We start from the raw sequence: 17,374 nt of genomic DNA on the forward strand, positions 1-17,374 counted from the left end.
GCTCTTTTTTTCTGGAACTTGGCTGCTATCAAGTATGACCTTTCTGTGGTTTTAATAAAAGTTATTTCCACTTCAGTTTGTTTGGGGCCATAATATCTCTCTTACATACGACCAGACCTTCAAATATGTAGGGGTACTGACAGTGAATGCAATCAATCATAAATAGAATATGTTTGGGAATAGTTCTAGAAAGTTCTAGAAATCAAATTGAGAAGTTACTGTATGATCCAAGCTACATTTAATCCACATGAATAAAATGATATGTAGACAAACCCTGTTGTGGCTTCAAGCTGTTTCACATGTCTATAGCTTCTTTCCAGACCTTGTGTGAGCATTACATACCTTACATTTGTTATTATATACCATATATTTCAGCCTCTTGTTATCATTGCATTTGTTCTAAAATATACAGACTTTTCTTTCTTGCTTAATTATTACAGTATAACAACTATGGGAAGAGTTATGTAGGTTGCCTGTTTTATTGAAGGGAGTTGAGCATCTGAAGAGTTTGGTGTCCTCAGTAAATCCTAGATCCAAACCCTTGAAGATATCATGGCTTGACCATACATGACCTCTGATGTCAACATGGATTGTTCAAACCTAATTCAGACAGGTGATCTCTGCAAGACTCCATTAAGTCCTTGACCAACCAAATTCCTGTGCTATATCACCTCCATGCAGCTCTCTGCTCCAAAAAATTATCCCACTTTAGTACCTTTTAACTCTAATCAGTAGGGCTGCCAATTCTCATGGGAGGAAAGTGCCTGTGTACAATGTGGAGGAATATAGAGGGTGGCCAAAGGGTTTCTTTCACTTAAAGACCATACTCTGCTTAATATACTTTCTCAATAATATAGTTGTTGCTTTCAAGAACTCAAGTCCAATACCAATCATTATGACATAGTCACAAGCATAAGCCAGCTAGAGTTATTCTAAGGATATCACTTCACACTAGGGATGGATGGGGCTTTACAAATATTTTAACATTCATATTTAAGGAATATTTGAGAGAAGAGGGTGATATTTTGTAGAAATATATGGTCTGTGTGTATTTTATTACGTCTTTGAAATTAATGATAAAGTCTTCTTAATTCTATGTTGTTTTTCACTCCCCAAATATGTCTCTATCTTTCTTTCCTTCTCCCTTTTCTTTCTCTCTTACTATCAAGAAGCAGATATTATTCTTTCCCACTAGAATCTGCAAAGTTTGGTGAGATTATTATTATATTGGTACATTATTAATAGCTACCTGATGGCCCTGTAATAAAAGATCCTATAATAATATTTCTCAGTTTCAGCCCCTTTTCCATTTTGTCCAGAAATAGAGGGAAAACTTTGGAAAAGCCCTACTTCTATACTCTGTGTTCTTCCTGTCGAACCTAACTTTAACTTCTATTAGATTTGGCAGCTGCTAAGAAGACAAGAACAAAGTTAGACTGCATAGAGTCTGGAGCCACTCCAACACACAGAGGTTTTGAATGGGTCAGGAAACCTGAGGATGAGAAAAATAGGAGAAATAGCAACACACACACACACACACACACACACACACACACACACACACACACAGAGTGGGCTTTGGTTTTTGGAAAAATAAGATTTAATTTGAAGAAAAATGAATTGATCGTTCACATATTATCTGTTGAGCAACCCAGCCAAGTTAATACTATTGATTTGAAGGATTTACCTGAAGAAGCAACATTTAGCACAACTGTAAATCTCTCTGTGTACTTCTTAAGAACATTTTCTTCTAAATACAAAAGATAAATGAAAAGATGTATTTTTTAATATTTTATTTTATTTTATTTGCAAGCACACAGACAGAAAGAGATCGAGAAGAGAGATAGACAGAGAGAGAATGGGTGCGCCAGGGCCTCCAGCCTCTGCAAACGAACTCCAGAAGCGTGCACCCCCTTGTACATCTGGCTAACGTGGGTCCTGGGGAGATGAGCCTCAAACCGGAGTCCTTCGGCTTCACAGGCAAGCACTTAACTGCTAAGCCATCTCTCCAGCCTGAAAATATGTATTTTTGTAGGTTATTTTACTACAGGACCAAATAGTGAACTAGATCTGTTGATTTAACATCACCAGTATCCCTGTTATGTCTCCATTATCTGAATTGGCATTATACTTACCCTCTATCATATTAGTCACCCAGGGTAACAAGGTTCTTTCATATTTTGTATTAAAAGAATATGGGTCTCCTCAATTAATTTACACTATCCAACTGTAGCAGTCGGGTTCACATTGTGGGTAGAAATGACCCAACCAAGAGCATCTTGTGGTAAAAGAGGTTTATTTTGACTTATAGGATAGAGGGGAAAGCTCCATGATGTCAGGGAAAATTGATGGCAGGAGCAGAGGGTGGACATCACCCCCTGGCCAACATAAGATACACCATAACTACAGAAGAGTGTGCCCAACATTGGCAAGGGAAAACTTGTTATAACACCCATAAACCTGCCACCAACAATACACTTCTTCTAGTAAACATTCATTCCCAAATCTCCATTAGCTAAGAACCTAGCCTTCAAAACACCTAAGTTTATGGGGGACACCTGAATCAAACTACCACAGCAACCTAACCTCTTTTCTTTAAAAAAAAATTAAATACATTGTGGGATTTCAAAAAACTTAAACTTGAGAAATTTGAGAGACAGAAAAGCTCTTCCTCCAACTAAAATCTTACTCTGCAGTCATGGATCCACTGTTCTGCCCTGACATTCATGCCTTCAAGGAAATGAGTCTGTCTTTTGAGCCACTGCTTCCCATCTCTCCAGATGTCTGCCAGACCAACAATATGGATTCTAGCTCTAGTTTCTCCAAATGCTCTAAACTTTTCCAGTTCTAACTTATACTTCTTTTAAACAAGGACCAACAGTTTAGCATTTAAAAAATCAGATCAGGGAGCTGAACAGATTGCTTAGTGGTTAAGATACTTGCCTCTGAAGCCTAAGGACACAGATTTGATTTCCCAGTAACCACATAAAGCCAGATATACAAGGTAACACATGTGTCTGGAGTTCGCTTGCAGTGACAGGATGCCCTAGCATGCCCATTCTCTCTCTCTCTCTTTCTCTCTGTATATGTATGTATGTATGTGTGTATATATATATATATATATATATATATATATATATATATATATATAAAATATTTTTTTAAATGTCATATCAGGGGCTAGGGGGATGGTTTAGTATTTAAGGCATTTGACTACAAAGCCTAATGACCCAAGTTTTATTACCCAGTATCCATGGAAAGCCAGATGTACAAAATGGTACACACATCTTGAGTTCATTTGCAGTAGTTAGATACCATAACCTAATCATTCCCTCTCCTTCCTTCCTCCTCTCTCTCTCTCTCTCTCTCTCCTTGCAAACAAACATTATATTAAAAAAAAAAAAAAACAGATCAGGGAATGGAGAGATGGCTCAGTGGTTAAAAGATGTTTGCTTGAACAGTCTGCCAGACTGAGTTAGATTCCTACATAAAGCCACATGCACCATGTGGCACATGCATGAAGAGCTCATTTGCAGTGGCAAGGGACCCTGACATTCCCATTGCTCTCTCCCTCTCTTTCTCTTTTTCAAATGAATTTTAAAACATTGAATCAGATTTGCTCTATTTGGAGTAATTTTTTCTAATTAAATTTCAACCTTCTTTTATTCAATTTCCCTCATTGAATGAATGGTATCTCCACATTGTTTCCAATGGAATGACCAGTCTTCAAACACATAGATGCCACTTGGAATTTAATTAACCAGCATTTAACAACTATGTGTAAGACACCATGAAAAATACAACAGTGTCCAATGCATTGTTCTTGATATGCACTTGCTCACAATTTAATGAGAATAAATGATAATTTTTATTTTAAAATATATGACACATGTAGGAAAGCATTCCCAGCAAAGGTCAGCTACATCTGGAATCTCATAAAGTGCACATGGTTCATTATAATCTGGAGCCTAAGTTTTAAAACAGAAGTGGGACAAAGCTGAGAGACATGGTGAATGATAGAACTACAGAACCAGCAAGTGACAAGGTCAAGGAACACCAAGAAATGTTTTTAAAAAGTACTCAGTTCTTCCTGAAGGTACTCACAATGCACCAAAGGAAGCTGCTGAGAACTCAACATTGAAGTGGAATTAAAGCACACCCACCAAGACTCAGGGAAATTTGTAGAAGAGAGGACAGAATTAATGTAAGAATCACAGGGTGGGAAGGAATATCCAAAGTCATAGCCCTCCCCACAATGTCACACAGCTGCTCTCACAATTCATAGCCTACAACTACATGATGAATGCCAGCAATCCTACTAGGAAGGGCCCTTAGTAAAATGAGGACAGGGAGGAGGGAAATGATGGGACCAACATACAAAGTTTCTACTTAATAAAAAGAAATAGCCAGTTCTGAAACACAAAAGCAAGAGATTCTTTAGAGACTGATGTAAAATGGGATACTCAGTAGTAATTAAGTCTGTGCATGAGAGCAGGGACATCATTCAGACTGTCAACAATTGCTAATTTATCTAAGAACACACTGGTGTTGTGGCTTTCAGACATCATCATTGAATATGGAAGTACTTAGTATTGCCTCCTTCTTCATAAAGCCCTAACAACATGCCATCACACTAAAAATGAGAGAAAAACTGAAAATATCAACCACATACAGAATTAAGTACTGAACCCTGACAGAAAGATGCCTCAGGGGTCCCATGGAGTCACACATGTCACTTGACTTTGAAATAGATAAGTTCATTTCATGGGGGCGGGGGGTGGGTGGGTGGAAATTAACCAAAAGGATAAGGACAAGCATTTTCATCCAGCACTTGCATTAGGCAGCTTAGTGTCAGTCTTAACTGTGGGCCCATGAGTACACGTGTACATGCCAATGAACTATATACCATGCTAGAATTTTACAGAGCTCTATGAGAAGATCCTCAGCCCCCTGTCTAAATATCCTTACAGCAGGGCTTTTCTGGATTCCCAGTGGAGGCATGAATATTCTAGCCTGTGATATAGACAAAAGCTCAGTTCACAAAACTCTCCCAAACTACTATAAAACCCAGGACTAGCACTCACTATACTTTTTGTAATGAGATGTCCACATCAGTACTTGCCAAACACTGGCTACAAGAAGCAGCTACTAGCAATCTTTCACCATGTGCAGGTTATACAATAATAAAATTGAGGGTTGTTTTTAAATAACAACATATTTTGTATAGATACATCATGTGTTTGTTCCCTCTTTTCCCTCCTTCCCGCCCCCATTCCACTGAGGACCTTACACACACACATACACACACACACACACACACACACACACACACACACACCTACTTTAGGTGCTTTTGGGGCTGCCAGCTGCTTTACAGACCTCACTACCATGGCCCAGTAGTACGAGGTTAGAAAGCAGGCAGTGGCTTCAGTAGAGCCTAAGCATGGAGACTCCTCAGGTCATAGTGGGTAGTTGGAAGGAGGTAAAAGGAGAGTGAAGTGGGGAAGACTCTAAAGGGCAGATTGCTGGCTTGAGAGCCAAGACACAAAAGAACCTTTTATAGAGGTAAGGAAAAATGTATGATATGTAGACCCGGAGGGTATTTGGATATGTGGATAAAACTGTTTAACAAGTAGTCAACCTAAGAGCTTGGTGCAGATTTACATGGAAGTTGAAGCCATGACAACAAATGAATAAACCCACAGATAGGAGTTGGGAGCTATAGGAAGAGCAGCTCTTAGACAATGGAATGTAGACAGTAACACAGGAAATACTAGCAGGTCAAGGTTTCAATACAGGCCAAATAAAATGAGGCCAACTTGGGTTGACGCAATTCAGGAACCCATCAGAGGTATGACTGGGAATCATCTATATAATCACTGCTGCTTTCTTTACCAGTTTTGTTCATGTAATTTTTATCTCTTTAGGGATTCGGTGAGAGAGACTGTTAGTCTGATCCTCCCTCATTTGAAGGACAGATCAAATATCCAGATTGGAAATGAGAGTGGAAGATTAGCAGGCAGCATTGTCTCCATCCATTGTGATCTCCCACAGTTACAGAAGCAGGATTCATGAAGATGTTGGCAAGACTTCAAGTTCTTACCCTAGCATTGTTTTCAAAGGGATTCTTACTCTCCTTAGGGGACCATAACTTTCTGAGGAGAGAGATTAAAATAGAAGGTGACCTTGTTTTAGGGGGCCTATTTCCTATTAATGAAAAAGGCACTGGAACTGAAGAGTGCGGGCGAATCAATGAAGACAGAGGGATCCAACGACTGGAGGCCATGTTGTTTGCTATTGATGAAATCAACAAAGACAATTATTTGTTACCTGGAGTGAAGTTGGGTGTTCATATTTTGGATACATGTTCGAGGGATACCTATGCATTAGAACAATCACTGGAATTTGTCAGGGCATCTTTGACTAAAGTGGATGAAGCTGAGTATATGTGTCCTGATGGATCCTATGCCATTCAAGAAAACATCCCATTGCTCATTGCAGGAGTCATTGGAGGCTCCTACAGCAGTGTTTCCATACAGGTAAGATGGGCCAGTGTTCCTGCTAAAAGGCTATATCTTTTTGCTTTTATGTCGTAGGGGGACAAAATAAGATAATCCTAATAATTTCATCAGTGGATGACTTCAACTACTTAATTTGAGTTGCTATGGATCTTTAATGATATGAGTTTAAAAACAAAACAATCTGCTTTCAATGAAAATTATTCTTAAATCTATCAGTTGGCTACTAGAGCATCACAAACTGTCCCAAAATTCAGTGGCTTTACAGAATTATTTACTCAAATACAACCTTAAAATCAAAAAGGCATGATATATATATGTATACCCATAATACCAGCAATTGAGAGGCAGAGACAGAAGGATCAGAAGACATTCAAGATCATCTTTATCAACATAGTGAGTTTGAAAATAATCCAAGGCTATTTTCTTGAGAAGAAGAGAATGTCCTGCCCATGGTACAAGTGCCACAAAGTCCTTATAAGATGAAGCTATGGTCTTGAGTCATGCATACAATCCAATAAAAGAAGGTATAATTTCCTTAATCTTTATATTTTACACTACTTTTTAAATAATGCATTTTTTTTTTAATTTTTTGAGATAGGGTCTCACACTAGTCCAGGCTGACCTAGAATTCACTACGTAGTCTCAGGGTGGCCTTGAACTCATGGCGATCCTCCTACCTCTGCCTCCTGAGTGCTGGTATTAAAGGCATGTGCCACCATGTCCAGCTAATAATGTATAATTTTGTTCATAGATAAAATACAAAGAATTTCTCAGAACATAAGTGTTAATAGATATTAAAAGAAGTCATATTATTACCAGCAAGGAAAGAAGGGAGGGATTTTAGCATTTAGCATACAGCTTAAACTAGATTAAAAGTCCTAATAACTGACTCTCATAAATTCATCAGGGAAAGAAGAAATATCTTATTCAAGCCTTTTCAAAACACACAAAGCCACAGAATTTTAGACAGTAGTACCATGAAATCAACCAGCCCAACTTTCTCATTTTCCCAATTCTCAAAAAGACTGGTTTCATGAAAAGACCCCTTGGTAGGCAGAACAAGAACTGGAACTGAAATTGATCTTTTGTACTTTTGTGCTCTTTCAGCTACCCCTGTAATTTCTATACATTATTTGAAGTTCAGTACCTTTTCTAGTAAAAGCTCTATGGTCATTGTAATAAAATTCTGTAATTTAAGAGTCATATAATCTTGACTCATAGCAGATTAATATAGTCTAAACCCAAGCGCTAATGAAAACCCTATATTTTTTAATACGCTACAGTCCATTTAAATTTTCTCTATTTGTATCAGAACAACCTTATTTTTATATCCCCAGATTTGTGGTAAATTTCATGTACAATTCTGTACCATTCTAGATGAGCTGGTTCAAATTTATTTCCTTATTCAGATCTCACAATCATATTATGAGTAATTAGAAAAAAATTTCTTTCATAAATACTCTTTACCTTCATTAGGTGAAAAGGAAATATTACATATCTCAAATCAAATCATGTAGTCTGCCACTATTTCTATATTTGCATCAGGAAAGATGAAATTTTCTGCTTGAAAAGAGACAACTGAAGAATATATATTATAATAATAATTTTATGAATTTAAAGTCAATAATTTCATAAGTACTTATGCACAATATTGTACAATTAGTAAAGAATTTCACATATGCTGTTTCAGTTATTTATTTCTTCCAGTGCAGATAATAGGACTCTACAGTACCTAAGTCCATAATGGTTTTTCATAAGTACTTAACAAGTTATGTCTTAATAATAGATTGTCAGAGCCACATGTTGGGTCATGATATGCAGAGACATTTATCTTACCCATAACTGTGGGCTAACTCCACAATGCATGACCCATATACCTCAACAAGGAGGGGCCATGGGGAGGGGTAGGTCATGGATGAGCCTAATAATAGCACCAAACTGACTATATTTGCTGAATACAAAACTAATTAATAAAAAAATAGTAAAAAATAATTTGGAAGAAAAAAGAGATTTTTCTTAAATCTGATTTTACTCCTTTCATGCTAGGTACTACTCAAAAGAGGTCAGACAAAAGCATTGTATGGATCTGAAATCTTATATTTGTTATCAAGAGAAAAGGACGTCTTACTTACTAAAGCTCATAACTTTCCATTTCATTTACCTGGATCAATATCATTGGGAAAGCACAAATGTTGATTAGGTTTTTTTTTTTTTTTTTTTTTTTTTTTTCCTCCATTGGTATAAAGAAACAAAATTTTCATGTGACACAAAAACGGTAGAGATTTTGGTATCAGAACACCTGGATGTTGGGCTTGGAACTCATGACTAAATTGCTTTCTCACAAGCATGGAAACCTGAGTTCACTCTCTAGTACCAATGTAAAAAATCTGGGAGTAGTGTCACACATGTAATCAGAGTGCTAAGTAGAGACATGACTGTCCTTTGGGCTTACTGGCCAGACAGTCCAGCCTGATTGTAAGTTCAGGCCAATGTCAGACCCTGTCTCACAAAAGCTGGATTGTATTGCTGAAGAGTGACACCCAATGGTGCCCTCTGACCTTTATCCACATGTACATACACATGAACACATACCAACACACATGGACCTTCATAGACATGAACATTCATAAGCACTTGAAAAGAAAACACCCAAGTGTTAATTCCATCACCACCATTTAGGATTAAACTATAAAATGAAAAAATAAAAAAAAATAAAACAAAGACTTACTGCAATATGTTGTAGAGAGGATGAATAGAGAAACTAGGGAAAATTCTTCATATAAATATTAATATATTCAGTAAACTGTTCCTATTATTTTCTTAAAATTATAGGAAAAGCTACATTTAAAACCAACTCTCTGACCTTTCCAGTGGGAAAGCAATCTAATGAAGTCATTGATGTTTCCCAAGTAGTTAAATCAGCAAGCCAATCTGTCCATCTTGTTGAGTGGTCTGCACTAGGACTGGGTTTGGAGAGAATACTAAGTCATAAAACAATACTGACTTCCAGGCACATAAAGTCTGTCTCTGGGTTCAGAACTACTGTGAAATAATGGTGATGGGTCCCACAAGTTAAGAAAGTTTTTAAAAATCACCAGTAGCATGAAAATTGCACTGGAAAATGGCTAATAGGTCCATGTACATAACAGTGTGACTGAGATAATGAATATGAGGAGGCTGGTCAAAAAGCTGCAGCAGATGTTAATATGCAGGGGGACAAAGACTTTATAAAAGGTGAGTAGAGAGGAAAGGACAGGGCAAGATTCTCCAATTCCTCTTCCAATGGCTTCCATGTTCTGATTAAGTGTCACACACTAGTCCAGTCCAGCGTAAAGCTGGGAACTAGAGTAAGTGATCTATATAGTGACCACTTATTATCCTCCTTAGCAACCTCAAAGGATCTTCCTTCTATTAAAGCATTGTGAGTAAAAAGTATATACCCTTATATGTAAGAATTATATCCCTTTGAGACACATTTGTCATTTAACAAGAATTCAAAAACATATAGTCAATGGTAATCCAAAGCAGTAAGTTCCTAAAGATAAATTTAAAGCACTTTTGCACATTAATAGTGAAACACTTTAGGTGACAGGATTTTTTTTCTGCATTTCTCTCATGTTCATCTACTCCTGGTTCTATGACTGACTGTGGTCATGCATCTGGTGTTTGATGACGGTGATGACAGCATGTAGCTGACAGTAAAACCATCAACTTTTAGCTACTTTTGGCTTTCTGAATATACACTGAAAGTGTCTTTATTTGAACTGAAAAAGGGTGACTCTATAAAGACAAATGCATCAAATAATTAAAAAAAAAAATCCTACCACCATCTATTTACCACATCCAGTCACAAAGTTTGTGACTCAACCAAGGTTTCCCATTACAAAGCTGACTATTGGAAAGAATTTTAGAGAATGAGGATACTTGTGCATCTTTCTTTTGGTGATTCTTTCAATTAGTTAGACTTTCTGCCTCTTTACTAGTGGCTTTCCCATTGCTAGACCAAAATACTAGACAGAAACAACTTGTAAGAGGAAATAATTATTTTGGCTCATGGTTTATAGGATCTTAGTCCATCATAGAGAGGAATGTGTGGCAGAGTTTTGTTGTTGTGGGAACCTGTTGCAGAAACTTCACATCATAGTGGACTAGAAATCAGAAAGAGCTAGAACAGATTAGAAACTGGGCCTTAACCTTCCAAAACATCTACCAGCTAGCTACTCCTTCCTAAAGGTCTCATGGCTTTCCAAAATAGCACCACAAACTGAAGAACAAGTTTTTAAAACATGAGCCTGTAAGGTACATTTCAAATTCAAGCCACAATCATTCCCACTTAGGCCTGGACCAACTGTTTCGGGAGGTTTTTCCATACCAGCTTCCTCTCCTTGACACTAAAGGAGAGAAATTCTTCTGAAGCCAGCCAAAGAGACATTGCATGCTGTGTTATCTCATATAATAGGCTGTGTTAGTGAAAACTACATGGAAGGGGAATTCTTAATGGCCTGCTGGGTTAAGCTGTAACACCTTTGATGAAGATCTGGATAATTATTTTCCCAATACTCTAATTAAGAAGAACAAACTATTCCTTGGTCTTCCCTTTACAAAGCAACTAAATTGACTTCTTAATTCTGTCATCAATGAAAGGAAACATCAAAATCCTCCTATATTAGCAAATATACTTCAGGGATCTGATCACACAGTCTGGTAAGTTTCTCTTTAAATCATTTTATGACTGGATGTTGATCTTCTCTATAAGCCTGAAACTCCTCATATCAGGGAATATACTTTAAGAACAGCATCCAGTTGATTGCCTTTAGCTAGGCAGTTGTCTTTAAGGTATATACTTAGAAGCATCTTTTATGCATATGCTACAAAAATAGGCTGTAGTTAGGGTTAGTTGTACAATCAAAAATATTCCCTGAAATGTTTCAAAAATGTGCCTACCTTTCTTCAAGAGTCACCATTTCCTCGGTGCATCGTTCCTAAATGGAGCAACATTTAACTACAACATCACAGGCATAAATTAACCCAGTTACTGGTTTGTCTCCAAGTGTTAAAGTGACCTCAACGGATTGAGATTTGGGTTAGATGGCCTCTAAAAGTGGAACCCATAGGAAGGACAAAAATTGCCTTGGTAGCATATTACTGTTTCCTATCCCTAGTATATAGTTAGACCCCTTTTTCGAACATGAATCACTATCTATATGCCAGAAACAAGCAGATTCTGAAAGATGGTCATTATGATATAGTTTATCATAATTTGGGTTTGAATATGCTATGAATCTCTTCCCATATCCCTGATAAAAACTCATTCCTGGAACTATAGCCTTTATAAGAATTTCATGGTTTTCAGATATACAATGAACAAGTGGAAGTGGCGTAAGTTTATCTCTTTATTGTACCTCCACCACCCAGTTCCACACTGCTAAAGTGGACCACTATTGGTTGGTTAACTAGTGTCAAGCATTGCCCTCAGTGATTCATTTCTCACTTTCATCATTAGATGCTATTGGGCAAAGCCAACACATGAGTTGCTAGTCATATAGAAGCATCAAATATATATACATAAATATATATATATATATATATTATATATAATATATATATATTATATATATATATATATATATATATATTTGGAGGACTTGAGGATATAAAAGGCCTAACAAAAGTGTTTCAAAGTATCTGGACAACCTCTAATAAAAGCAGTTTCAGCTAATGGGTGAATAGGATCTAGAATGTAGTCTCTTGGCATTCAACATATTGACATTTTAGGATGCACAGGTCTTTGTTATGTGGGGCTGTTCTGTATATTGCAGAATGTTTCAAAGGATTACCAGCATCCACCCACCAGATGTCAACAGCCCAAGTTGTGATACCAAAATATATATATATTTCTGGGCTGGAAATATGGCTAACTGCTTAAGGCACTTGCCTACAAAAACAAAGGACCCAGGTTCAATTCCTAAGAACCCACATAAAAAGTGAGGTGTATAGGAAATTGAAGCAGCAGTGGAGAAGTAGGAGAGATCCAGAGCATCCAGAGACGGCAAAGGCTGGCAAAAGCGGTTCCGGCAGCTCGGCCAACCGCAGCGGCGGCAGTGGTGGCAGCAGCACACTAGAAAGCCACCAAGCTCGGCTCCAGCCACAAGAAAAGCCAGGTGCGGGAGCTTCCCCTGACACTGTGCTCTCTGCAACTCAGGAAAGGTGAAGGGAGAGCGGCAGTGAGCAACAGAGGAGCAGACCGCGAGATAGAAGAACACGGAGCAGCGAGAGAACCGGAGCAGCTGTGGCTCCCTCCCCTCCCCCACTGCCTGAGCCTAGCTCCAGCAAACAGAGCAGCAGTCCCTGGACCCGGCCACGCCAACCTGAGCTGACAGCGGGACCCAAGCAGTAGCAGTTTGGCAGCAACATCAGCGGCTCCGGCACCGGTAACAGCGGCCCAAGCAGCAGCCCAGGAGCAGCAACAACAGCCTACCCAGCAGCAGAAGCTTCAGCTGCTGACAGACCCAGAGGGGAGCTGATCTGCAGGGCCACAGTTGCTGGGCTAGGCTTGCCCAACAGGAAAAGCCAATGCCCAGCTCCAGAAATCAAAACAGCAGCCCGACCACCCAGGCAGCAACTTGAGTGAGACCAAACTCACCCAAGGTAATTGGGTGTGCACCAGGAAAGGGTCTCACTTGGTCACAAGCTGACTTGGATCCCTCAACAGACCAGAAATCTTAACCTCTATCTTGATAGAGGATTTGGTTGTTATAATAACTACTCTGGAATACATACTTGGGGCTGTTTTTGACTGAATGGGTACAGTACTTAGTTAACTCTTAGACTCTACCTGTATTTTATTCCACTCAGCCTACTTGAATACCCCCATCGCAGGAAAACTAAACCCCTAGGAGTACCTTTGTAGATACTCTCAGAGTCTTAAGAGCCACATCTAACAGCTCAAGCTCCTACCCTGAAAATATACAACATTAAACCAATTGATACAGCTAAGAATACCCAGCTAGCTAGAAAATCCAAGCATTAACTTAATACAAGATACAAAAATATATACATTATAATACAAGAAACAGTAAAAAGCAAGACGATATAAATCCACCTAAAAATATTAATGCATCAGAAATAACCTCCAATGAGAACGAGTTAGAGGAAATGCCTGAAAAAGATTTCAAAAGAATGATTGTAAATATGTTCAAAGAAGTCAGAGAACAAATCAAAGGAGTCAAAGAGGAACTTAAAGAGGAAATCAAAGGAATCAAAGAACATGCAGGACACCAATTTCATGAAATAAAGAAGGCAATACAAGACATAAATAAGGAAATAGAAATAATAAAGAAAAACCAGTCAGAATTACTAGCAATGAAGAACACAGTTAATGAAATGAAAAACTCTGTAGAAAATCTCACCAGTAGAATGGATGAAGGAGAGGATAGAATATCTAAGCTACAAGACCAGGTGGCAGATCTAATACAGGCCAACAAAGAGAAAGACAAACTTATAGAAAAGTATGAGTGGGAATTTCAAGATGTTTGGGACACTATGAAAACATCAAATATTAGAATTCAGGGCATAGTAGAAGGAGAAGAATTCCACTCCAAAGGCATAGAAGGTGTCTTCAACAAAATCATGAAGGAAATTTCCCCCAAATTGGGAAAGAGGTGCCAATACAGATACAGGAAGCCTTTAGAACCCCAGCCAGACAAAACCTGGAAAGAACCTCTCCTTACCATATTATAATCAAACTTCCAAATACACACACCAAAGAAAAAATACTGAAAGCAGTTAGAGAGAAAAATCAACTTACCTACAAAAGTAAGCCCATCAGGATTACAGCAGATTATTCAACACAAACTTTTAAAGCCAGAAGGGCTTGGAGTGATATATTCCAAGTTCTGAAAGATAACAACTGTCAACCAAGGTAACTTTATCCTGCAAAGTTATCCATTCAAATAGACGGAGAAATAAGGACATTCCATGACAAAAGCAGGTTAAAGGAGTATTTGAAGACAAAACCAGCTCTACAGAAAATACTTGATAGAATCCTCCATGCTGAAGAACAGGAAAAGCACACATATAAGGAACCTAGAAAAAACAAGCAATAATCAAATACTTGTTAAAAGAGAACAGGTAGAACCGGAACCACAAAAAAAAAAAAAATGGCAAATACAAATACACACCTTTCAATAATATCTCTTAATATCAACGGCCTCAATGCCCCAACAAAAAGACATAGGTTTGCAGACTGGGTTAAAAAGCAGGATCCTACAATTTGTTGTCTCCAAGAAACTCACCTTTCTACAAAGGATAGACATTATCTTAGGGTGAAAGGTTGGAAGATGGTGTTTCAAGCAAATGGGCCTAGAAAAAAAGCAGGGGTTGCCATCCTAATATCTGACAAGGTAGACTTTAGTCCAACATTAGTCAAGAAAGATAAGTAAGGTCACTTTATATTGATTAAGGGCACACTCCAACAGGAGGACATTACAATCCTAAACATATATGCACCTAACATGGGGGTTCCCAAATTCATCAAACAAACACTATTAGAACTAAGGTCACAGATAACACCAAACACAATGGTGGTGGGTGACTTTAACACCCCACTCTCATCAACTGACAGATGATCCCGGGAAAAAATAAACAGAGAGGCATGTGGACTAAATGAGGTCATAGAAGGAATGGACTTAACAGATATATACAGGACATTTCATCCAAAGGCTGCAGAATATACATTCTTTTCAGCAGCACATGGAACATTCTCTAAAATAGACCATATATTAGGACATAAAGCAAATATTAACCAACTCAGGAAAATTGAAAGAATTCCTTGTATTCTATCTGACCACAATGAAATTAAACTACAAATCAATAGCAAGAAAGGCTATAGAGCATACACAAAATCATGGAAAATAAACAATACACTACTAAATGATGAATGGGTCAATGAAGAAATCAAGAAGGAAATTAAAAAATTCATAGTGTCAAATGATAATGAGAACACAACATATCAAAATCTCTAGGACACAATGAAGGCAGTTCTAAGAGGTAAATTTATAGCCTTAAGTGCCTATATTAAGAAATTAGAAAAGTCGCAAGTAAATGACCTAATGATTCACCTTAAAGCCTTGGAAAAAGAACAAGGCAAACCAAAAATCAGTAGACGGGAAGAAATAATAAAGATTGGGGCAGAAAATAATGAAATGGAAACAAAAAAAAAAAAAAAAAACAATCCAAAGAATTAATGAAACAAAGAGTTGGTTCTTTGGAAGGATAAACAAGATTGATAAACCGTTAGCAAATCTGACCAAAAGAAAGAGAGAAGAGACACAAATTAATGAAATCAGAGATGAACAAGGTAACATAACAACAGATTCCAGAGAAATTCAAAAAATCATAGGGACATACTATAAAAGCATATGCTCCACAAAGTATGAAAATCTGAAAGAAATGGATGATTTCCTTGGTTTATATGACCTACCTAAATTAAATCAAAATGAGATTAATCACCTAAATAGACCTATAACAAACATGGAGATACAAACAGTTATCAATAATCTCCCAACTAAAAAAAGCCCAGGCCCAGATGGATTCACTGCTGAATTTTACCAGACCTTTAAGGAAAAGTTAACACCATTGCTTCTTAACCTTTTCCAGGAAATAGAAAAAGAAGGAATTCTACCAAACTCCTTCTATGAGGCCAGCATCACCCTGATACCAAAACCAGGCAAAGATAGAACAAAAAAAGAAAATTACAGACCAATCTCCCTCATGAACATAGATGCAAAAATTCTCAACAAAATACTGGCAAACAGAATACAAGAGTATATCAAAAAGATCATTCACCCTGACCAAGTAGGCTTTATCCCAGAGATACAGGGATGGTTCAGTATATGCAAATCTATAAATGTAATACATTATATAAATGGGTTGAAGGACAAAAATCACTTGATCATCTCATTGGACGCAGAGAAAGCATTTGACAAAATCCAACATCTCTTCATGATAAAAGTCCTACAGAGACTGGGAATAGAAGAACATATCTCAACATAATAAAGGCTATTTATGACAAGCCTACAGCCAACATATTACTAAATGTGGAAAAACTGGAAGCTTTTCCACTAAAATCAGGAACAAGACAAGGGTGTCCACTGTCCCCACTTTCATTTAATATAGTTCTGGAAGTCTTAGCCATAGCAATAAGGCAAGAGACACACATAAAAGGGATACAAATTGGAAAGGAAGAGATCAAGTTATCATTATTTGCAGATGACATGATTCTAGACATATAGGATCCTAAAAACTCTACTAGCAAACTGATCAAAACCTACAGCCATGTAGCAGGATACAAAATAAATACACAGAAAGCAGTAGCCTTCATATATGCTAACAACAAACACAGAGGATGAAATCAAAGAATCACTTCCATTAACAATTGCATCAAAAAAAATAAATAAATAAAGTACCTTGGAATAAACCTAACCAACGAAGTAAAGAATCTCTACAATGAGAACTTTAAAACACTCAAGTGAGAAATTGCAGAAGACACTAGAAAGTGGAAAAACATCCCCTGTTCCTGGATAGGAAGAATCAATATTGTCAAAATGGCAATCTTACCAAAGCAATCTACACATTTAATGCAATCCCTATCAAAATTCCAAAAGCATTCTTCATGGAAATAGAAAAAACAATCCAAAAATTCATTTGGAATCACAAAAAACCTCAAATATCTAAAATAATACTGAGCAACAAAAAAGAGGCTGGTGGTATCACCATACCTGATTTTAACCAATACTACAGAGCCATAGTAACAAAAACAGCATGGTACTGGCACAAAAACAGACATGTAGATC

General features: G+C 37.5%; 1 protein-coding gene across 1 annotated transcript in view; it reads left to right on the top strand.

The window, feature by feature from the left end:
• The window catches only part of Grm3 (glutamate metabotropic receptor 3), a 239,323-nt gene that overhangs the window by 126,236 nt on the left and 95,713 nt on the right, over positions 1-17,374 (top strand). Inside the window, exon 2 of the mRNA XM_004662303.2 lies at positions 5,928-6,539. Within this exon, the coding sequence (XP_004662360.1) occupies positions 6,072-6,539 (468 nt within the window). The 5' untranslated portion in view covers positions 5,928-6,071. The remainder of the gene's footprint in view (positions 1-5,927; positions 6,540-17,374) is intronic.

This window comes from Jaculus jaculus, chromosome 10 (assembly GCF_020740685.1).
Source record: "Jaculus jaculus isolate mJacJac1 chromosome 10, mJacJac1.mat.Y.cur, whole genome shotgun sequence".
Classification (NCBI taxonomy): domain Eukaryota; kingdom Metazoa; phylum Chordata; class Mammalia; order Rodentia; family Dipodidae; genus Jaculus; species Jaculus jaculus.